Here is a 23,949-nt window from a genome sequence, read left to right as displayed (position 1 = left end):
ATACATGTTAATTTGGATTCGTATGTTGTTTTTTTCTGACATTTCAATGGAAATGGGTATATTTCAAAATATCACTGTCCTGGTCACAAAAGCAAAGTTTGTGAGGAATAATAGCCATTTTCTATACTTTTGAGGCATAAGAAATTAGGAAATAACACTTTCTACCCAGGAATAAAAATTGTGTTACATAGTGAAATCGCAGATTTTATTTTATTATTTTTTAAAAATTCGGGTAAAGTATCATATTTCGGCGGAATGTGCAAGGCACTATTTTATAAATTATATGTACAGTGTTTTTTGAGATAAATGCACTGAAATCATCAAAATTAATGTAAAAGTTATTCAAGCACTTTATAATAGCATGTGAAACGGTGTTGTAATTAACAGAACGTAGGTAAAGTGTATGTGCAAGGACAGCTCAGTCAGACGCATGTTCACCATTTATGCCTTAAAAAACAAATACAATGTGTAACCCATACTGATCTTGGGCATCAGTTGACTTGTCAGTGACCACTGACAAGCAACCAGACTGTTTTACCAATTCCATAATCTCCTACTTGTGATACTCAATTTTTGGTAAGTATTCACGTCTCAGCTGGGCTGATGAAGGAGTCACTCCACCATTTGCTACACTCAGTCTGACGAATTTACCTAACTTTTGGTTGTCTTATTTTTCAAGAGGGATATTTGCACAAACAAAACACCTCTGTCAGGTCAAAACTGAATGTATTTTTCGTGCTTCATGATTCTCAGTGGACTTTTAGAACATGGAAGTCACCGTTTTTTGTTTCTACTGCTCTGGATTTCTGCCTTATTCTTTCGGTGAATACTTGAATGTAAATGCCTGTCAACAGAAGATTTACAGAAGTAATGTTGCAGGACGTACAGAAGAGCTTACCTCCATCGCTGTGTAAACTCCTGCTGGATGCTGCTTTACGCGATCTGCTGCACACATTTTTAGCCTTTTTAGAGATTTTCTTGTTTACAGTGTGTAGTATTTTAATTTCCAGCCTAGTCACATGACAATCACTGCAGAGCACTATTGTTCAATTCACGTATGTTTAAAAATATAAGCTGAGTTATGGACAACAGGGGGCACAGCAAAGGCAGAATAATGTTTTTTTTATAAAAGTTTGTAGGGTGTTCTGTAGCACTTTAATGCAGCTGTGACTTGTCTTCTGACAATGTCCGATCTATAGAGCTGCTCCATGAATGACAGAAGTTCAGCAACGACAGGCCGCCACAGAGTAAAACAAAGACTCGGACTGCATGCCAACAAGAGAGAGCAGCAAACTAGCAAATGACAACAAACAGAGCCCTATTAAACAACAAGAATGGGGAATCGGCAAGTCTAGAAGACAGAATTCCAATCAATCAGTGGGTTAACAGCTTTTAAAATCCTGGATCAGGATTTTAAATCTGGATCATCAATTTAATATTTTGGCAATTAGCAACTGGCTTTTCATGGTAAGTGTGACCCCAAATAGTTTTTTTGGGTCACTGCGTTAATGAAGGAGGGGATAATGGCCATTAACCTTGTCTCCCTCACACCCCTCCACACCTCTCCTCCCCTCTCACCATGGCGATGTAAACATTGGCGAGGGTGAAGTGATTCACCACAAAGTGTGGCGCGATCTCCACCGCCATGCTGGCCACGGTAATGGCATCATCCCACAGCTTGGCATTGTGGAAGATATTGGCAAGGCTGATCAGAGGCACATCCTGAAAGAGAAAGAGAGAAGCATATCATCTCTGAAGATCTGCAGACATTGGAAGACACTGTCCAGCATTCTTCCATAGTCTAGCCTTCTGTGAAGTCAACATCATAACCTGGATGTTGACTTACCAGTTTCATAACATTACTGAAAGTACTTTAAGCTGCAGGCACACATGATTTAACAGAGACACCATTGAACCAATTCCTGTTTAAACAAGTGGGAGTTCTCAAAGAGAGACATTCATCCAGGTGACTGAATACAAAACCCCTCAGATTCTAATGCCCTCAATGAACTTTGCTGAAAATGCCCTTTGTAAGCTTCATCACAGTATAGAAGTCTCCACTATATCCCCAGTGACATTCAGTGCACCCTCAGATGGCATGTATCCAGAAGTCAGTGTTATTACTGCGAGGGAGGGTATGTCTCACCTTCATGTGGTGAGGAGCATAGTTCAGAGCCTGCCTCAGACAGTCCACAGCCTTCTTCCCCTGACCCTTCACCCTCCAGTAAAGAGCAGCCATGCTGGACAGCACCCACGACGTCTGGTTCTGAAGGCAAACACAGAAATGAGGACAAACACACAACGAGAAAGAGACAAGGGCACACACAATGAGACAGACACAGACAATGATAGAGTGAAGAACACACACAAGAGACAATGACAAATACACAGAGACAGAGACAATGGGGTTACCCAAAATAGCCTTTTAGTCTCTCATCTTCTTTGAAAAGCCTTGGATGTGAAAGTATAACATTAACAGTGTGAGTGTACTTGAGCACAGACCTAAACAGACTTTCACACCGATGTGCGTGCATAGCCCGACCTGTAGTGCATGCCCGATGATGTCATTTGGACCACCCCTTGCTTGAAGACATTTCCCCTCCCCAAAACACAGAGGCAGAGGTGTTTAAATCAACAACAAGCCTGTCATTTGCATGTTTCTACTTCAAGGTGGTTGTTCCGTACTAATTAAGACTGAATTTTGCAAACAGAAATGGAGCAAAGCATTGAAAACTTGCATATCAGTAGCGGTCTATTTGTCAGACTCCAATATGTAGATAACGCCTGTTTCTTTAAATTTCCACTTCCAAAGTGGAAACTCTTCTTATATATTATTTATGCTATTCAGCAAAAGCGAAGCACATTCTTTTAACAGCTAAAAAGAAACATTTGTGACTTTCAAATTTTCAATTTGATACGTATGAATTTTAGGATGGCTGGACCTTGGCCAGCTGCGTTTATACTATACAAAAAAAAAAAAAGACCCAAGCCTCCTCAAAGCCAGCTAGTGTAAACGGTTCAGTACAATATTGTGGTCGAACATTAACCCAAGCCTGTTTCAGAGAGCAATACTAGAGGGCACAAACAGAAGTAAAAGTCAGTTCAGAACACAAGGAAACAAGCACCATTTTATTGAGAAAGTGATGAATAAATGGTAGAGTTAATTAAGTCAGTAACTTGAATGAATGCTGAATGCTTTCTATTTAGAATTGCAATCACTCCGAGTGGTTCTTCTTGAAATGATTATTTGTTTTCTGTGAACATGCTTCTATTCATGCTCCTCTGTTCTAGCTGCCAGTCAGAGGAACCCTAGCTACATAAGACATTAAGAGCCATCGCCATATAGTGAACAGGTAATAATAATAATAATGTTTTTTTTTGTATTGCTGGCAATATACAGTCGTTGACTAGATGCTGCTATCTTTTACTTTTATAATGACAAATTTGATTTAGCTAGGATGGGTAACATGTCTTTAATAAGCAACTACTATAGAACAGAAGAGAAAGGCTAGTGGTATGGCCAATGGGAACAGTGACTATGCTGCTTTACAACCTGCATTTGCGGGACTCAAGGCAACCCCACAACAAGACAGTAAAATAAACTTTGAAAAAAGAACTTGGAGCTTCTTAATTATTTCCTGGCATCAACACAGGCACTGATCGGAGGGTGCAGTAACTTCTCTTTTGTTTTTCTTACAGCCCTTACTAAGAGAGGGAACTTTAATTGAATGGTTTACCTTCTCTAGGACCTTGGCGATGCGTGTCCCCACCTGCTCAAAGGACTGTGCAGAGTACTTGTCTTTGCCCAGATTCTGGAGCACCTGAGAAGACAGGAAATTTGGATTAGGAAGATGGTACAGTGTGACTGTGGCAGGCTGGCGAGTGGATAGAGGCCCAGAGACAGACTGCAGTTCAAACAAATATACTTTTATTATAAATAAACACAAAATAAACGTGCACAAGGGCAAAATAAAGGGATTAAACACAAATAAAGCAATACAAAAACAAAACTTGCAAAATTAAGGTTTCCAGGCTGGGCAATGCCTTCACTGGATTCACAAATACAAACAAACCACAAACACCAAAACACCAACCTGCTTCCTCAGCTCCCTCCTCCTAAATGAGAAGCAGAGGCCTCCTTTTATGTCAGGTGGCTGCGCTGATTGATCGTTAATTAAACTAATCATCTAATCAACCCCAGCCACCTGAACACAATGAACCAAGGCAGGTAGGGGAATTTAACCCCATCCCTGCCAATTTCTAAAGAGCAGAGCTGTGCTCTGCCACAGTGACTGTATCTCCCTGTGGAGTGGTGTGTATGTGCTGTGATACAGTGTGACTGTGTCTCTCTCCTGTGCAGTGGTGTGTATGTGCTGATACAGTGTGACTGTATCTACCTGTGCAGTGGTATGTGCTGTGATACAGTGTGACTGTGTCTCTGTCCTATGCAGTGGTGTGTATGTGCCGTGATACAGTGTGACTGTCTCTCTCCTGTCCAGTGGTGTGTATGTGCTGATAGTGTGAATGTATCTCGCTGTGCAGTTGTGTGTATGTGCTGTGATACAGTGTAACTGTGTCTCTGTCCTGTGCAGTGGTGTGTATATGCTGTGATACAGTGTGACTGTGTAGGACTGTGTGCTGGGAGGGTACCTCTTGGAGCTGGCTCTCTCCTGTGTAGTGGATGCCTCCACGGTTGGCCACTCCATTTAGATGATCCAGGGTGTGCATGGTGGCTGGTAGGTTGGCGTTGCAGATTGGCTCCACAGCAGGCTCTTGCAGGGGAGTGGCAAAGTCTATGTGCTCTGTGATACTGTGGAGTGAAAGTAAGTGAGTGAGTGGGAATTCCCTGAGTGCACACATGGCTTTGCCAGCTGTAACATTACATTTATTCCCTAGGTCATCACCGTTACTTGCATCTGACAGTCCTTGAATTTTTTGCTAAAGGTTTATAAAATCCAAATTTTAACATATATTCTTCCTCTTTATGACAGAGAGTGAGAGTGTGAGGCCAAGATTCACATCTTTTTATAATGTAGCAAAACTCAAAAGTAACTCATTTCCACAAATATAGAAAAGGGACACATTTAGTAAGTATTAATTTAGTTGATCTTTGCACATTTGTAATGATTATACAGTTTGAGGAGTTTTACTCTCCTTTAAAATAGAATTTTGTATTAAACATGAGAGACTCCTATTCACCTTTTTTCTTTCAGTTACTAGACCCAATTTATTACGCATTGATGTTCTACCTAAAACAATTTAGCATGACATTTTTATATTTTCCTCAGCTAATGTGAAGTTTTGTTTTTTTTTCTGTTCGATTCTATCAGTAATGTGAGGATCAGGATCTTTAGTCTAAAGTGAGTACAGTTCACAAAGTATTTCCAGAACTCTTACCTGTCTTCAGTGTTGTGGAAATTACTTTGTAAACGTAATCCATTACAGTTACTAGTTACTTAAACAAAATTGTAATTAGAGTAACTTATTTAGAAAAAATGTAACTGGTTACAGTTACAAATTGTTACTTCTCAGGAACAGTTTACATTTTAGAGGTATTTTTTGGTCAGGCTGCAGCTTGAAAAATTTTCAAAAAGATTCAGCTTTTGAACCCTTTTGCCATTTTGTAGATGGTATGAAAAGCACGTTCATCGGGCACATCGTTTGACTTGCATTGTTTTCTAGATTAAAAAGGACAATGGCTAATGCATAAAGTGTAACAAGGAACTGTTGCTTTTTTCCACATAAAACATAATCCATTACTTCACTTAATTTCCTGAGAAACTAAATTACAGGTTACTTAAAAATGTAATCAGATTACAGTGACGGGTCACATGTGAGGCATTGCTGCACAACACTTCCCTGTTTTGCCCTTCCAGTAGCGAAGCAGGTTTTAAACGTGCAGTTTTGAAAGAAACATGCATTTTAGCAAACGTGTCATTTTATTTTAAACATGACATCTGGTACGATGCCAGGTTAAAGAAAGTTCTCAGTTTCATTACTGTTACACTTGCACTTTCACAGCAGCTGGGTCTTAAGGTCAAAGCATGTTATGATTGAAAGCAATAAGGAAGCAGCTGACGGGTTAAACTGATAGATAACGAGGGGCTCTCCTTTACCATTAAACCACTGCGCTCAGACTGGGAGCTGCTGATGGGTTAAACTAGTGCTATGATGCCGTGGACTCACTCAATGCTCTTTGCAGACACTGCCAGCCAGGTGCTTGCCACTGTGGTGGGCTCCACTCTGCGGAGGCGCTGGCATTCGTCCGGGCTCGGCCAGCCTAGACTCAGGTAGTCCCGGCGTCTCCCTGCAAACACAAACCGTGTCAGACCAGCAGCCACACACAGCAAGCTCCCCCAAGACAATGGGAAAGCCAGGTGTCAAGGGCAATGCTGCAGCTGAATACAAGCATCACATACTTGATTTCTGTGAAAATAAATGTTTAGCTTTTTCCATAAATGTTATCTGTCAAGGCAGTTGTGGTATAATAAAATAATAGTAGGGCTATGAATCAAAGTGCATTGCTTTGAAATAGGTGTATTCACCTGATTTTGTAAGGATTTTACAATATTACTGACTGAGGGGGAGTTGGTGGCTCTGTTACAGTACAGGGAGGGTTGTGGGATTTGTTACAGTAAGGTATAGAGGGGTACAGACTGAGGGAGTGTTGGGGGCTCTGTTACAGTATAGACAGGTACAGATTGAGAGAGAGTCTGGGGCTCAGTGAGGGGGTACCTGGGGGACCCGGGGAAGGGATTTGGGGTCCGCTGATCTCCAGGGCAGAGTGGAAGCCAGCCTCTCTCTCTCGGCTCCCCACTTGCAGGTCAGAAGGGTCTGCTTTGGGCTTCCTCATACGCTTCACCTGGAATGTGATCTGCAGAAAACACAGAAAAAAAGCCAATCACCCAGCAGCCACCGGCTGCAGTATTATACCATTCCTGCATGTGGAGGGGCAGGGTGTATGGGGGTTAGGGGGGTTGCGTCTCTCCGTACCCACTCGGCTCCATCATCCTCCTCGCAGTTCCCGAAGCAGGGCCCTGCTCTCCCCCCAGCTTCTGCCCCTCCGCCGCCTCCTGTCTTCAGCACCCTGATCCCCTGCAGGTCCACACGGCGCCCTTTCACATCCAGAGCCCCCTCGAAGGCTCCAATCAGGTCTTCCTTCAGTTGCCACTCCTCCTCTTCCTTCTCCTCCTCCTCGCTCTCCTCCACCCGCTGGACCTCCCCACCACGCTGCAGCGCCCCACCAGAGCCGTTACTATCCAGGACCATCATCGCTGAAACAGGGAGAGAGACTGAGGTCACCACTAGGGAAAACACAACTCACAAGAAGAGCAATTGGAACAAACTAAATAACCCCACACATATTACACATTTTTCTACTTCCGTTAGCTACATAGATCTCAAAAGTGCAATCTTTAAAGAAGCAGGTATTATAGCAAACATATATTTTCATTTTCAAACAGATGTCTGGTACTTCCTTGGTCACTTACTCCCAGCAGTGTCTTCTGGCTGAAAGCATATCAGTCGATAGGGGAAGCAGCTGGTTGGTTACTGACAGGAAAGACGCCGGTGAAGGTGTGAAATGACCCAGGAAGTGCAAGACAGTCTAAAAGTATAACTTGTTAACAGAGATTTATTTAACCAACTGTAGTACCAGACATTTCAAATGAAAAATACATGCTTGCTGTAACATGCATTTCTTTCAAAACTGCACATATGAGACCTAGAGGGTGCTACTAAGAGTCATAGGGGGTACGTAGGATGACTCAAATGCACAAATAAAAATGAAAGTAAAAGAGAATAATGATCTTAATTTTTTTTAATGGTATATTATATTATATTATCTCTAAACCACTGTGCATAAATATGTCACTTGTTTAGCAGCTCAAAGTGAATTTAAAAACGCACACAGAATCTATCGATTGAGTGGATTTCCAAGCCGATATTACGGCAGGTGAAGCAGGCGTCTGGCAATTCTGACTATGGAACTTTGCTGATTTCAACTTGTTGTATAATTGAGTGCTAATCAATGAAGCACAATCTTTCTGCATTTTTTAGTACTATAAGTGCTCCAGTAAACACAAATAATAATCACCACTCAGAGTTTGACAGTTTTTGTTTTATTTATTATTCTGATCTTGAGTTTAATGTTTTTGATATTGTAAACATTTTAAAATGGCACACAATTATGCGGAGATGGGAAGTAAATGGCAACGTGATAAAAATTTGCAGTGCAGACTATTGTGTACTATGTATAATGGCTTTGCTCAACAGAAAGTGAACACTGTTTCCAAAGAGATTCCCCAATAGTCTTTAAATTCTATGCATCCAAAGACATGCAACTAAAAGTTTTAAGAATGAAGACTACTGTTTGGTATTCTGTCCTAAAGCTGCAGTTTCTCAGTATATCAGTAACAAATTATATATTAAATGAACAGGGAAAAGAGAAAAACGTGCTAATCATTTATTGCAACTGTGGTACCACTCAGTACAGCAGAAACTGTAAAGGGTACTTTAGCTGAAACCTCCCTACACAGTTTCAAAAAAAGGTTGAAAACCCCTACAGTAAATGAATGTAACCTTCAGTAAATTAATATGGAGAAAATGTATGGAACTTGCACTTTGTTAGCTACAGTTACTTTAACTTCACGCAGTATTAACATCAGAGCATTAACATCACGCAGTATTAATATCACGCAGTATTACCATCACAGCATTACCATCACGCAGTATTAACTTCACGCAGTATTAACTTCACGCTGTATTAACTTCACGCTGTATTAACTTCACGCTGTATTAACTTCACAGAATTAACATCAGGCAGTATCAGCATCACGCAGTATTACCGTCACGCAATATTAATGCCACAACCAGAGTAAATCCCAAGTGTTCTTGGATTATATTTCAGAGTGAATAACATAAAATTATACATTGTGGTAACTGTATGTTTTATCAGTTCCCAATGTAAAACATCTACCTTTAAATATTGTTTAATTAAAAACTCCATTGTAAAAAAGGTGATCAAGTTCCAAATGGAGATTAAACTAGAATGGGTGTTTGAGAACAAAAAAAAGCCTCGTCCTCAGATTGAATTGCTGGTGCTCTACAGAGGATATCAGCGAGCTACCAGCCTCTGAGGGCAAATACCAGCCTTGCCAGTAGGGTCGCTGTATTGTGATGAGCTGAAACAGTCCCTGCTGGTTTTGGCTCCCTAACCCGCGGGTGCGCCACAGCTAATGTGATGCTCCCCTCCGGAATCCGCAGCGAAGACTGCCAGCTTCGCACAGCCAGAATGAGAATCGGCACTTCTCTGACTTCATGATTCACTCTGCAAACCAAGCGCCCATTCTTTTACCAGATGAGCCACTTGGAGATCTATACCAACCTTAATCTGACAGTCTCAATAACTGACTTTAAAGTTCTGCTGAGTAAATTTAAGATACCATTGAAATCTGTACCAAAAACACAGATTTAATTGGTTTCAGGAAATCATGGGTGAACGTTGTGCTTGTTTTTATTTTATTTTAAACATAATGCATTCATGCAGCTTGCTCAGTCATTTCTAGTAAAATTTCCTGCACTTTATTTTAAATCTGCCAAACCTTTATCTGAATACATTTGTTTGTACAGTAATTTTGCCTGAAAGTGCATGACAGATAAGATTCATTGGCTATAAACACTTTAATGAAACTATATTTAAATCCCTGATACTAGCAGTGAGATCCAATGAAGCAGGCTTACAATGGAACTGTAAGGGGTCTCCTCCGGTCCCAGGGTGGGGTTTAGTTAATGCCAGGCTCTCCCTCCTGTCTGCTCCTGTGTCTCTGAGAGGCTCCGACCCCTGGCTCTCCCTCCTGTCTGCTCCTGTGTCTCCGAGGTGGTCCGACCCCAGGCTGTCCCTCCTGTCTGCTCCTGTGTCTCCGAGGGGCTCCGACCCCAGGCTGTCCCTCCTGTCTGCTCCTGTGTCTCTGAGGGGCTCAGACCCCAGACTCTCCCTCCTGTCTGCTCCTGTGTCTCTGAGGGGCTCTGACCCCAGGCTCTCTCTCCTGTCTGCTCCTGTGTCTCTGAGGGGCTCTGACCCCAGGCTTTCCCTCCTGTCTGCTCCTGTGTCTCCGAGGGGCTCCGACCCCAGACTCTCCCTCCTGTCTGCTCCTGCCTCTCTCTGGGGCTCCGACCCCTGTGTTTCTGCCCCCTCTTGGCTGTAACATGAGCCCTCTGCTGGGAAACAAGCAAAATAAATCCTCAGCTACCTGCACGTGCAAACCAGCAAGCCACTACAAAGAACCCTAATCATACACGGCTGGAAAATAAAGTCCATCTGAGAGATCTCATACTGGCACCAATAAGAGCAATACAGAACTCTGAAATAAAAATACAATGAAATGATCAATAATGTGAAATGTTTGGAACAATAAAGGGAGTACCGATTGGTTGTGATACTTTCTTTACATAGTATATTGTATCGTACTGGAGGTCATTACAGTTTGCATTGAGATAAAAGACCACAAGCACAGTATAGCTCATTGTAATTTTCAAAATGTTTTTTGAATGAAGAACAAGTATGTTTTCATAGTTGGTATGACTACGTACTCTCTCTATGGCATTACATTTTTGTCTTAACAAAATAGTCAGTCATACAATGATGAGCACATCAGGACCCTCATGTGTATCAAACCTGGGCTCAATTTAAATTATAACATATATACTTACAATTACAACAGCATTGTGTGTGCAAATTACAATGATATGCTATTCGATTACAATTAATTACAATTGTGCTACATTAAACAATTAATTACAATTATACTAAAAAGTAACAAAAACTACACATTAACAGAATAAGCAGGAATCACAGGTACAAATGCAACTTATTATTTCAAATAAATGGAGTTGAATTTTACCCCGTTTTTCTCCCAAATTGAAATAGCCAATTATTTTGCTCTGTGATGAGTCAAAGGGGTTTCGGTCTGCAATTCAGCCTCCCAACAGTAGAAGGCATCAAACCAACTCGGGATTTCCCTTACCAAGGTCTTGTGACCATGACAAAAGTCATCTTTTTAAGGGGCGGCACCTTGGTGAGGGGCGGAAGTACGAGTATGTAAATTCCAGCCACTGGAGTCAAGTGAAATTAAGGATGCCTGTCAGTTTGGGATTGGTGATCCACTGACTACCGGGGCGGGGTTTGCATACTAAAGGGAACGTGCTACTGTGTTCGGGGTTGGTCCTAAGGAATAGAGGCGGGGAGAAACAGGCTGGAGGAGGACTTGGTTGTTGTGGACTGTGTCACGAACGGGGGCTTTACTAACTGGTTCTTTTCTGTTTTTATTCCTTTTGTTTTATTTTTTGGATTAAAGCAGAACGTGACGAGGACTAAGAGGCTCCCGTTCCTTTGTTTTTGATTACTCCCGCACTCCCTCCCTCACATCCTTTTTTATTATTTTTTCTTTTTTTCTCGTGTAATATTAAATAAAATTTTAATTGTTACATGTAAATCACTGTCTGGAAAATCCATTTGTACTCACACGCCTCACATGCTCCCACTCAAACACTCTTGGGGATCCTTGCTGCTAAAATTAGTCTCAGCACCAACATCAAAACCCATTCTGATGCACTCAAAGAATTTGGCTGCGGAGCAGGAGCCAGCACTTGCAAAGCAAGAAGACGAGGTTGGTAATAAATCTCGGGTGCAGAGATTAAAAGAACGAAAGAGCAGGGAGAGAGCTAGCAGAGACACATGAAACAGACTCTCCAATGCAGTCTTCTATACTGTATATAGCAACTTGTGTTTAAACTGCCTGCTGGGATTCAGCTCATGGATTGTATGAGATATCAGGGGAGCAGCGAGTCACATTGCAGGTGAAATGCTGTGTCGATCTGGGAGGCAATCAGAGACAACGTGTAATGCCAGTCTGAAAAGCTTGGTCAGGAAGTGCTCCAGCAAGACAAATGGGGCCTGTACCTTACATTAAGGAAAATATGTCAGCCTAATGCTGAAGGGCCTTAAACCAGCAGAGATCAGCCACGGTCCTGCCACTCCACACACACACTTAATCCTTTACAGGACACACATTGACTTGGTCACATTACATTTCTAAGCATATTTTGTAAAAAAAAAAAAAAAAATGCATATCTATTTAAAATTTTTTGTGAAAAACTGACTAGGAGCCAGATATGGCCCAAATAAAGTTGAAAGCAAATGAAAGATTACATACAATAACAAGAACCCCACGCTAATTTTTTGCAGTGGTTTTCACACACACACACACACACACACACACACACACAAAGTTTCTGATCTTTATATAAGGTGGGGCCTCTCAAACTCACCCCTGAAGATCTGCCTAATTATTTAAAAACCTGATTCCTTAATTGAGCTGATAAAAACTGGGGTTCAATTACTTTTTCACATACCCTGAATTTAATTACTCATTGTTTGTCTAATTCATACATCATTTTGTTTCAAAAGACATGGAATTGGTTCATAATTTCCATAATTATCACTGGGGTTCACAAACTTTTTCTCGGCACTGTATATACATGCAAGCTTATCAAGTGCTGCACAGAGATTACGTTTGTGAATACCTGTAATATGAGCTGTAATATACAAAATAATCACATTTGGTCGGCCTGCATATATAGACATATATAGATATATAAAAACATAATACAAGTTGAAAATAAAAAAAAAGGACATGCAAAAACGGCTCAACATGCCAGTCATATTCCAGATAAGGGACAGATCTAGCAACCCTATTCTAACTAATAACACTATGTAACACTATGTACCACAATTTTTGTTCCTGGGTAGTAAGTGTTATTTCCTAATTGCTTATATAGAACATGGCTATTATTCCCCACAAACTTTGCTTTTGTGACCAGGACAGTGATATTTCAAAATATCACTATTTCCAATGGGAAAATGGGCAAATGTGTGTCTTTTCGTTCACATAAAGTCAGAAAAAAACAACATATGAATCCAAATTAACATGTATTTATACTAAAGTAATACAAAGATGACTACAAAAGATTTAGAAGTGTGTAGTTTTTCGAGATTTATAATTATACTGTATACACATATTTACAGTATAATTGTAAATCTCGAAAAACTACTCACTTCTAAATAAGCTTTCTTCTCTTTAACCCACAGGGTGTGTGTAGTGCAGGGGGGCTGAGAGATGGGGAGAAGAGATGCAAAAATGAGAGGGAGAAAGGTAAAGAAATCAACTGAAGCTATATATAAAGCCAAGTCCCTGAGCCTGCACTAAAATTAGCTTCTACTGAATGGCACATGAAAGGGACCGGGGAATGGGGGGGAAGGCTGTACTTAGACAGATGGGTGACTGAGGAATGAAGGGGAAGGCTGTTTAGATAGATGGATAAAGAACGTTCCAGATAACCCTCCAGCCCCGTTCCCACTGGTGATCAGTGATGTCATCAACTGCAACACACAAAATAACTAATGCACCAATCTGCACACTGTTCCAATGCACAACACAATCCCAGGGTTACCACTGCATCATCAGCCTGCTTTGTCCCCATGGAAACCCTTCCCAAAGAGTCAAAATCACCTGCTTCATCCCCACAGAAACCCTTCCCAAAGAATCAAAATCACCTGCTTCATCCTCAGAAACCCTTCCCAGAGTCAAAATTACGTGCTTCATCCCCAAGCAAACCCTTCCCAAAGAGTTCAATGACGTTTCATTCACCTTTCATGTGCAACCTGCTGTTCAATCTACTAATTCAATCTAATAACAGCAGACTTCTAAAGAACAATTTAAAACAAGAGATTGGCTTCTAAATGAAGTGAATTCCTGACTCGGACCGTTTCATTGCACTCCCGCTTATAACCAGAGGTTCACATCACTTTTATCACTAGGTTTTCACGTGAGTACCAGCAGAAATAGTTTGGTACGCACCAAAATTAGGGTTCATCATCCAAGTCGCTGTTAAGCTGTCTACATTTAGAGCTAGACTCTAGCACCAGTGTACATCATATAGCGTGAGTGATATTAAATTCTGGCGCCAGTAGACATGTTTAATTTATTGTTATTATTATTGTTTATTTATTTTATTCATTAGCAACCATAGATGATGATAGTTTCTCATTAGGTTTGGACTACTCAAATGACCCACCCACACTCTTCCACATACACAGGAGAGAAGGTTCGTGTTGTATGAGAAGTCGTAAGGGGCTTGATTAGGGCGGTATTTAATAATTTAGCACCAGAAGGCTCTCTGAGGCTGACAGCCAGGATCAATATTTGTTTAAAATGATGACATGTGAAAACCCAAAATTAAAAGCAGCACCTATTAACCCTTTCAGGACCAAGAGTTTTTCAGTGGGATTCTCCTTCATTACCCGGGTTTTCTGGCTGTAGTTTACTTTCTTCCTATAAAAATTAGCTAAAAATATTTTTTTTACAGTAGCATCTTAGAATTGGTGGCCTATTTTTCAAAACACTCTTGTGAACATTATAACGTACATCAGAAACCATATAAAACTTAGGGTTTTTTTTTCCAACACCATAGTTTTTTTTTTTTTTTTAGCTTTTTTTAAAGATTAAGTATTGTTTTGTTATGATGTAACTGGCTTAGAGATACATGTATAAAAATGTATTACCCTACAACCTGAGGAACCTTACAATAATTCCTGAAAGTTTTGTTGAAAAATATTGATGTTTGGGTGAATTACAAGCAATAATGGACACTACTCTCAATTATTTTCTCAAAATAAATATTTGTAAACATAATAGTTCTTCACTCCATTATTATCAGTAACAAAAAAAAAAAATTGTTCCTGGAACAAAATTTGCTTAGTCACTGGTTTCCTTATATTTATAAATGTTGTAAAAACATATATATTAAAACACGAGACAGACTAAATGTTCTAATAGAAGTATAAGTCAAATACATCGTATTTACAGTGTTTCCTCTTTTGTCTTAGCTGTAAACATGTTTATGTTTATATATGCACCCTCGCTGACTATATGAAGAATTCTTTCCTGTTAAATGTACTAACGGTACACATTTGCGTCTTAAAAACAATATGGAAGTCCGTATTTGTTTTTTTTATTGGTGACCAGTTGTGTGAACCCGTGCTTAACTATCTGTTCTAATGAAGTGAATTCATGTTTCATTGTACTCACGCTTGCAGGCCAGCGAGCTGCTCAGGTTGTACAGGAAGGGGTAGAACTGCAGGCAGCGGATGAGCCGGAGGCTGCTCTCACACCCCGGACAGCGCGTCCCCAGAGACAGGGCCTGTCGAAACACAGACACCGCGCCGCTCACATTCCCCTGGGCTAGGCACACATTACCCAGGCTGAGCAGAGTCAGGGGCTAGGGAGAGACACAGAGACAGACTCATTACATAAACGCTGGTTCACTCGCTCACTGTGGTCTAGTGATTACAGCTGAGGGACTGGGAGGCAGTGTGAACTTGGGGTTATAGCTGAGACTGGATGGGAGGCAATCTGTTCTAGTGGTTAGAACTAAGTAACTGGGAGGGAGTCAGTATGGGCTAGTGGTTAGAGCTGAGGGACTGGGAGGGAGGCAGTGCGGTCTGATGGTTAGTGCTAAGAGACAGGGAGGGAGGCAGGGTTGTCTGCCTGTGTGTACCTCGCTTCTGTTGATGGCCAGCGCTTTCTCCAGGACCTGGCTGGCCTCTTGGTACAGCCCGTAGTGCAGAAGCAGGTTGGCCGCATTGACCAATGGGATGTCAAGGTGCTCCTGAGGGGCGTAGTTGAGGGCTTTGTGCAGGCAGGAAAGGGCGGAGCTGGCATTGCCACTTGCTCGCCAGAAGAGAGCAGCTTCATTTAGGACAAGCCACAAGGGGGCGCCAGACTGAAAGCAAGACAGGGAGACGGTTCAATAGGTACCAGGACCAGAGAAGAATCAAGGACAGCATGTATCGGGGGTGTTTTATCAGAAGCCCTAATTATATTATAATGCTGCACAACTGTGTGTGTGTGTGTGTGTGTGTGTGTGTGTGTGTGTGTGTGTGTGTATATATATATTTTTTATTTGAAATTGAGGCTTGTCTCCCTTGCCTCCTTTAAGAAGCCTCCACTGAATGGTGAATACATTTCAAAAGTATTCACCCCCCTTGGACCACATTTTCTTGTGTTACAACATGGAACCAAAATGGATTAAATTAGGAGTTTTTGCCACTGATCAACACAAAAAAGTCCATAATGTCAAAGTGAAAAATCAAATCTACAAATTGTTCTAAATTAATTACAAATACAAAACAGAAAATAACTGATTGCATAAGTATTCATCTCCTTTGCTATGACACACCTAAATAAGCTCTGCTGCAACCAGTTGTCTTTAGAAGTCACATAATTAGTTGAATGGAGTCCACCTGTGTGCAATTAAGGTGTTTCACATGATTTTAGGTTAAATACACCTGTCTCTGGGAGGTCCCACAGTTGGTTAGTACATTTCCTAACAAAAACTATATAATGAAGACGAAGGAACATTCAAAGCAAATAAGGTTCTTCAAAAGCACCAATCAGAGGTAGGATATAAGAACATGAATTCTTCAAGGCAATGAATATCCCCCAGAGCACAGTAAAGTCCATTATTAAGAAATGGAGAGAACATGGCACAACTGTGAAACTCTAGAACAGGTCGTCCTCAAAAACTGAGTATCCAGGTGAGAAGGGCACTAGTCAGGGAGGCCACCAAGAGGCCACTGGCAACTCTAAAGGAGTTACAGTCTTCCACGACCGAGCTGAGAGACACTGAATATGGCAACAATAGCCCGGGTGCGTCACAAAACTGACCTCTATGGAAGAGTGGCAAAAAGAAAGCCATTATTGGAAAAATTCACATCAAATCTCAGCTAGAGTTTGCCTGAAGGCACGTGGGAAACTCCGAGACCAAAAGGAAGAAGATTCTATGGTCTAATGAGACCAAAACAGAGCTTTTTGGCCTCAACACTAAGCGCTATGTTTGGCTCAAGCCTAACACCGCACATCATCATGAGAACACCATCCCTACCGTGAAGCACGGTGGTGGCAGCATCATGCTATGGGGATCTTTCTCTGAGTCATGGCCTGGAAAGCTTGTGAAGATAGAGGGCAAAATGGATGCAGCAAAGTACAGAGAAATCCTGGAGGAAAACATGCTGAAGTCTGCAAGTGACCTGGGACTTGGGAGAAGATTCATCTTCCAGCAGGACAATGACCCCAAACATACAGCCAAAGCCACACTGGAGTGGATTAAAAACAAAATGGTCAATGTCCTGGAGTGGCCCAGTCAAAACCCAGGCCTCAATCTAATTCAGAATATGTGGAAAGAGCTGAAAATTGCTGTTAACCAAAGGTCGTTATCTAACTTGACAGAGCTTGAGCAATTTTGCAAAGAAGAATGGGCAAAAATTGCAGTGTCCAGATGTGCAAAGCTGGTAGAGACTTATCCAAATAGACTCATGGCTGTAATTGCTGCCAAAGGTGCCACTACAAAATATTGACTCAAGGGGGTGAACACTTATGCAATCAATTATTTTCTCTTTTGTATCTGTAATTAATTTAGAACAATTGGTAGATTTTATTTTTCACTTTGACATTATAGACTTTTTTTGTGTTGATCAGTGGCAAAAACTCCTAATTAAATCCATTCTGATTCCATGTTGTAACACAATAAAATGTGGAAAAGTCCAAGGGGGGGGGGGGGGGGTCACTGTATGCAATAGGAGTCTGCCTCCCCCCATCTCTTTAATATAATAAGAACCTGAAACTTTATGATGAGGTGCCTATCACTAAGGACATTAATAAGTCCTGTTTTAGTATTACGAAGATTACCTGTAATATGGTTTCTTCACTGGATGATGAACTCCACACAACGTGAACCCCCCGGTCTGCATGTCGCTTGGGTCAGGAGAAAGAGCAGATCTCTTTCCCAGAGATCCTTTTTATAATCCTTATTGGCACTAGTAGCGTGCCCCTCCTCCATAAAATCCACCTCATACCCGCATCAGTTTGTCCAAATTTCGACAAACAAACCCCCCAAAAAAAGAGGGGGGGGAACAGGAGAGTGGGATATAGGTGTGTGGAGTTCATCATCCAATGAAGAAACCATATTTCAGGTAATCTTCGTATTCTTACCTTGTCTGATGAACTCCACACAACGTGAACTATACCAAAGTATGTAGACTGAAGGGTGGTAGGTTAGATGTTTGTAGAAGAAACCACAGATAAAACTGAACAAGCAAAGTTAGGTTGAGAACAAGAGACATTGTAGTTATAGTGCTTGATGAAAATGTCAAAAGATGCCCAAGTGGCAGCATTGCAGATGTCCTGAATCAAAACAGATTTGAATTTTACCCAAGTAGTAGCCACTCCCCTTACAGAGTGCGCTTTGATGGGTTTTGGAACTGTTTTACTGTCAAGCCTGTAACAGAACTCAATGCATGATGTTTTCCAGCGTGAAATCGTCTGTTTAGAGAATTAAAGGAGTGAGTTAAAGGAGATTAAGAAGGTGCCCTGATGGCCTGCTTCCGATGGTCCTGTGGATACAGTTTAGGGCTCTACTGTCATCTATAAGATGAAGTCTAGCTTCTTCCTTTGACTTGTGAGGTTTAGGATAGAAATCTGGAAAGGTTATGGTTTGATTTATATGGAATTCAGTTACTACTTTTGGTAAGAATTGGGGATTAGTTCTGTACACAATCCTATCCTTAAAGGACTGAAAATACTGTGTGTCAATAACTAGTGCTTGGAGCTCGCTTACCCTTCTTGCAGATGTCACTGCCATCAAGAATGCTGTTTTCCATGTCAGGTATTTCATGTCACAAGTTGCCATGAGCTCAAAGGGAGGACCCAAGAGCATGTTAAGTACCAGACTGAGACTCCATTGAGGAAAAAGACGTTTACCTCCGTGGGTTTAGATGGTTCATCCCTTTAATAAATCTGGTAATTAACGGATGGGAGCCCATCTGGCGATTATCCCAGCCAGGTAAAATGCTCGAGATTGCAGCAACATGTACTTTAATAGAGGGAGAGTCCTTCATGGAATAAGTGACTAAGGTAAGATAGAAAGTCCACGAGGGGAATGTTTGAATGGTGCAAGGATTTTGATTTGCATCAGGAAACAAACCCCCTCCATTTACCTGAGCAGGCTTGAAAGGTGGAAGTGAGTAAAATATTGACCACCTGCTCTGAAAGCCCCTTGTACTTCAATTATTGATGTTCAATGTCCAAGCAGCAAGTTGAAAAAGTCCTGGAGTGTGGTGAAGTAATTTCCCCGTTCAGAGATAACACATCGGGGTTTTGTGGAAAGTGGATGGGTCTCAGTTAGCTGTAGAATCTCCAAGAACCATTACCTCTTGGGCCAGTAGGGGGCTACTAGTATGAGACTGGCTCTGTCTCTTCTCACCTTCCTGAGTACCTCTGGGATTAGAGGTAAGGATGGGAAAGCGTACATCAGGTCGTTTGTCCATGAAATGGACAGACTGTCTGTTGCTATTGCTGCCTCCTGGTGAAACTGAGAGCAAAAGAGTGGTAGCTGTGCTTTTTCTGCTGTTGCAAACAGGTCTATTTTTGGGTGACCTAGTTCATTGAATACCCCCACTAGTATATCTGGCCGGATCCTCTATTCGTGGGGTGCCCTTACCCTGCTGAGTAGGTCTGCCACACTGTTGTCAAGTCCTGGTAAATAACACGCCCTTATAGAGATGTCCTGCATTCTACACCAGTTCCAGATGTTCATAGCTAGGTTGCAGAAGTCCCATGATTTTGTGCCTCCCTGATGGTTTATGTATCTTACTGCTGTGGTGTTGTCTGTGAGGATCAGTACTGTTTTTTGTTTTAATACTGGGGTGAAATGTCAGGGAGATTGCCAAGAGCTCCAAATAATTTATGTGGCGAGATTTTTGTTTTAGTGACCACATACCTTGGACCTAAGTGTCCGCTAGGTGAGCTCCCCAACCCGACAGGGAGGCGTCTGTATACAGAAGGACAGCAGGAGGATGAGAAGATAATGGCATCCCCATACCTACCCGTGGTGAAAGCTGCCACCATCTGGCTTCTGTGGCTGCTCATGGGGAGACCCTGATGGGGTGGGAGTCTGGCAGAGTGCGATTCCAAGAAGAAAGGAGGCACCTTTTGCGTGTGTCTCATACGTAACACCGCATCTCTTACAAGGAAGACTAATGCTGCTATATGCCCCAGAAACTGCTGATAGGAACAAGCTTTTATTCTGGTTTCTACTTTGAAATGTTTTGCCATGTGTCGGATTGTGGCAGCTTTCTTCTGTGAGGTAAACTCTTCCTGATATTGTATTGAACTGTGTTCCCAGGAAGAATAGAGGCTCTGTTGGGATGAGAGATGACTTTTCTTCGTTGACCAGTAAGCCCAAGTCCTGAAAAAGGTGGAGTACCTTGTCCCTGTGCTCCAAAGGAGCTCTTACCAGCCAATCGTCTATATATGGATAGACATGGATGCCCATGCCCCACAGATATGCAGTCACCATCGCTATTACCTTAGTAAAGACCCTGGGGGCTGTGGAGATCCCAAAGGGAATGACTTTGAACTGGAATTAACAGTTTTGGATGGAAAATCTGAGAAATGGTCTGTATCCCTTACGTATAGGCAGACGGAAATAGGCATCTTTGAGATCTATGAAAATCAACGAGTCCCCTGGTTGAACTGCCTTGATGATAATGGCTAAAGACACCATTTTTCTGAACGAATGAACTTGTTTAGGTTAATGAGGTCTAGAATGGGCCAGAATTTCCCATTCTTCTTTCATATCAGGAAGTACCTTGCGTAATGGCCCTGGGTGTGTGAAGATAAGGGGACCTCTTCTATGGCATGGGAATGCAGCATATTTGATATTTCCTCCTGCAGGCAGATACCCTTTGGACTTGACCAGTCTAAAACCATCTGAATGATGCCTGTGGATGGTGGTAAAACCTGGAACAGAATCCTGTAACCCTGCTGAATAAGCCACAGGACCCAGGGATATGATGTAATTCTTTCCCAGCTGGTTAAAAAACGGGACACCCTTCCTATCAGGAGGAGTTTGAGGGTCTACCTACCTCTTTATAATAGCCACATCCTATTCTACGTAGTCTGAAATCCTGGGCACACTGAAAGCGGCCTTGCCTGTTGAACCAGTGTTGAGGTGGCTGGTTTCCGAATTACCTTTGCCTGTTGAAAAAAACTGTTGCATGGTACACCTTTCCCTGTAGTAGAGCATGATCTAATTGCCAGCCTAGCCTCTATCATATTAGACAAGGAATCCTTAAGGTTGATGCCAAATAAAAGATCACCCTGAAAGGGTAACTCTGATATTCTTGTCTGGGTGTCCGCAGATAGAGAAGATGTCTTCATTTGAATACACTGCCTTGCAGGGATGACATTAGCCACGGCTCTGGCGTTTGTATCAGTGGTATCACATGCTGATTGCAGTTGAAGTTTGGCAGTGTTTTTTCCTCCTTCTGCTAGCTGCATGGCAAACGCTACATTTCCAGGCGTAGCCGATTATAAAACCGTTGAACGCTGGTTCCACAGCATATGCTGGTATTTAGCTGCATGCATCTGATAATTGTTCATCCACATGCTGTATGTGGAGGCAGAGTAATCTTTTTTCAAGAAATTATCTTTTTTTTTTTGTTTTTTTTTTTTTAATCAGACCCACTAAAAGAAACAAGAAGACATACCTGCAGTTTGTGTAGCCATCATGGTATCCAACCTAGGTTGTTTGAAAAGGTGGTTTTTATGATCCACTGGTACCCTGTAGAATTTATCTACTCTGGGCAGGCATGGTGCAGAATCAGCAGGTTCTTGCCAAATAGCCTCAACAGACCTCCAGACAGCCTCATGGAAGGGGAACCCCTCAAAGACTTTTCTATCCTTTGCATCAAAGTTGCTAAGGAAGTCATCCTGATCTGCACAGGTCTGGGTTTGTACTTTGAGAGAGAACGAAATCCTTCTCAGCACGGCACCTGCATCTGTGTATATAGGAGAGGGGCTGTTTGTATACTCACAAACGTCATCCACGGGGTTGGAATCAATGACATCATCCTCTTCAGCATCTGGAAAGTATTGCTCCTGTGAACTTCCGGGTGCGACGGTATCCGTTTTTTATTGAGTTACTGTAAAAGTTGAGCTTGTTTAGACTGCTCACATTCTTTTAACTACCGAAAGAAATTATCTTTAGGCATAGGTAGCTGCAAAGGGGGTGGTTGAGCCTTGGCAGCTGGAGCTTCCGTAATGGCGGAAGCCGATTTAGCGTTATGTCTCTCTTTCAGCTGCAGCGGGAATTAGTTGACTTTCTCGTTCTTTTCCTGGGAGGAGAAACTCCAGGACCTCACTGTCCTCTGGGGCTCTCTGCTCTTTTAGAGGTAGAGAGTGTAGAACGACCCTTATCGGAACGGTGAACCACCAAAGGGGAAGGAAACTTCTTCACAGTAGAAGTGACTGTGATGTGGAGCATGCTATTAGCACCAATAAGGATTATAAAAAGGATCTCTGGGAAAGAGATCTGGTTCTTTCTCCTGACCCAAGCAACATGGAGACCGAGAGGTTCATGTTGTGTGGAGTTCATCAGACAAGATAAGCATTTTTATTCTAGAAATATAAAAGACGAAACATAAAAAATAAATAAATAAATAAATAAATGAAGTAACTTCATAAATAGACAGAAAAAGACTCTAAAATTGAGGCAGGGTGCAGCTGCATTAAGCTGTGAGCTTCACCTGGTTCAAGCCCCGAGTAATGAGTCCTCCGATCTGCTCCTCTCCGAGATTCGGCCTATCCAGACGGGAAAGCAGGAGCTGGAGAGTGTAGAGGAGGACATGCAAAACAAAAGATGTCTGACAAGAGACACTGATGCACTGTCTGGCCACTAGAGGGCTGTTCAATAACAGCAACATTAAAAAGTTATACTGAAAACAATGCAAAACAACAATGATGTGCAAATTATGAATCCCCTTCCATGCTAACTGTGTAGATTTCAATTTTGGAGACTTCAAGGCAAAAACCCCCCCCCCCCCCCCCCCCCCCCCCAATTTATATATTACTTTGCAACTTGATTAATTCTGACATCTAGCATTAAAACAATCACTTAAGTGTTTACCTTTTTTCTTTTTTTACAATGATCATGCTACACAAAACACATGCATTAACAATCCTGATCTTGCTCACACAAGGCAAAGAAAGAGAGAGACTTTTATAGAGGTTTAGATTTAGAGAGGTTTATTGGGATTGGGGGATCGTCAGCCCTGGAAATAGAGAATCAGAGACTGACCTGCCTGGCATGATGGTCTGGCAGCTCTCTCCCCTCCAGCCCCCACCCCAGAGAAGCAGGACTGTCCCTCGGGGGGGGTCCCGGCACAGAGCTGCAATCTGGGGGGGGCGGCAGCACTTCAGGGAGCTGGCCCTGGAACAGAAGAGCCTGGACCCTGTGGAGCAGAGTCAGGGAAGGGGTTAGGTATGGAGGGGGCATCGATGCACTGGAAACCCGAACCAGGATTCTTTCTCATTCACACCGAGTTAACTGAACCAAAAGTCCTTCTTTTGTTGTTTTAACTTGCTTTATTCAAGAAGCACTTTAATAGTAAAATAGCAAACGTTAAGTGTGTGAAGCTAACAAAATAGTTTTAAAAATCTAACATGTTATGCATTCACTGTATAGGATTCAAATGTGCGGTTTTGAAATTTAACATGTTATTGTAAATGTGTATTTGCATTTTAAAACATGGCCTCTGGTACCAGGCTAAATAAATCTCTGTTTGCATAATAAATCTCTTGCTACAGATTCTTGCACTTGGTCATTTCACCTGCAGAGTGAAATTGTCCCCACCCCTTCAGGGCCCTCTTTCCTGTGAGGAACCAACCAGCTGCTTCCCTGAACGACATCGTCCCAGCCAAATTTAAGCTGGTTATTGTAAATTACTTCTTACAATACAAATTCACTTAACATGAATTTCCTGTATGTGCAAAT

General features: G+C 41.9%; 1 protein-coding gene across 4 annotated transcripts in view; it reads right to left on the bottom strand.

The window, feature by feature from the left end:
• Window positions 1-23,949, bottom strand: part of LOC121329869 (tetratricopeptide repeat protein 17-like) — a 58,441-nt gene that overhangs the window by 3,244 nt on the left and 31,248 nt on the right. Inside the window, exons 13-24 of one of the 4 annotated variants that reach the window (XM_041275830.1) lie at window positions 23,254-23,407; window positions 22,703-22,780; window positions 15,616-15,840; window positions 15,147-15,336; window positions 9,742-10,218; window positions 6,994-7,274; window positions 6,736-6,874; window positions 6,187-6,307; window positions 4,651-4,810; window positions 3,738-3,821; window positions 2,147-2,266; window positions 1,579-1,722 (exon numbers count right to left, since the gene is read on the bottom strand). In XM_041275830.1, coding sequence (XP_041131764.1) covers window positions 1,579-1,722; window positions 2,147-2,266; window positions 3,738-3,821; window positions 4,651-4,810; window positions 6,187-6,307; window positions 6,736-6,874; window positions 6,994-7,274; window positions 9,742-10,218; window positions 15,147-15,336; window positions 15,616-15,840; window positions 22,703-22,780; window positions 23,254-23,407 — 2,173 coding nt within the window. The remainder of the gene's footprint in view (window positions 1-1,578; window positions 1,723-2,146; window positions 2,267-3,737; window positions 3,822-4,650; window positions 4,811-6,186; window positions 6,308-6,735; window positions 6,875-6,993; window positions 7,275-9,741; window positions 10,219-15,146; window positions 15,337-15,615; window positions 15,841-22,702; window positions 22,781-23,253; window positions 23,408-23,949) is intronic. The other 3 variants (XM_041275831.1, XM_041275833.1, XM_041275832.1) reach the window with 3 other exon arrangements.

The sequence above is a fragment of the Polyodon spathula genome, chromosome 17 (genome assembly GCF_017654505.1).
Source record: "Polyodon spathula isolate WHYD16114869_AA chromosome 17, ASM1765450v1, whole genome shotgun sequence".
In the NCBI taxonomy this organism is placed as follows: Eukaryota; Metazoa; Chordata; class Actinopteri; order Acipenseriformes; family Polyodontidae; genus Polyodon; species Polyodon spathula.
Note: the sequence above shows the minus strand (reverse complement) of the source record. Positions and strands in the feature narration are given on the sequence as shown.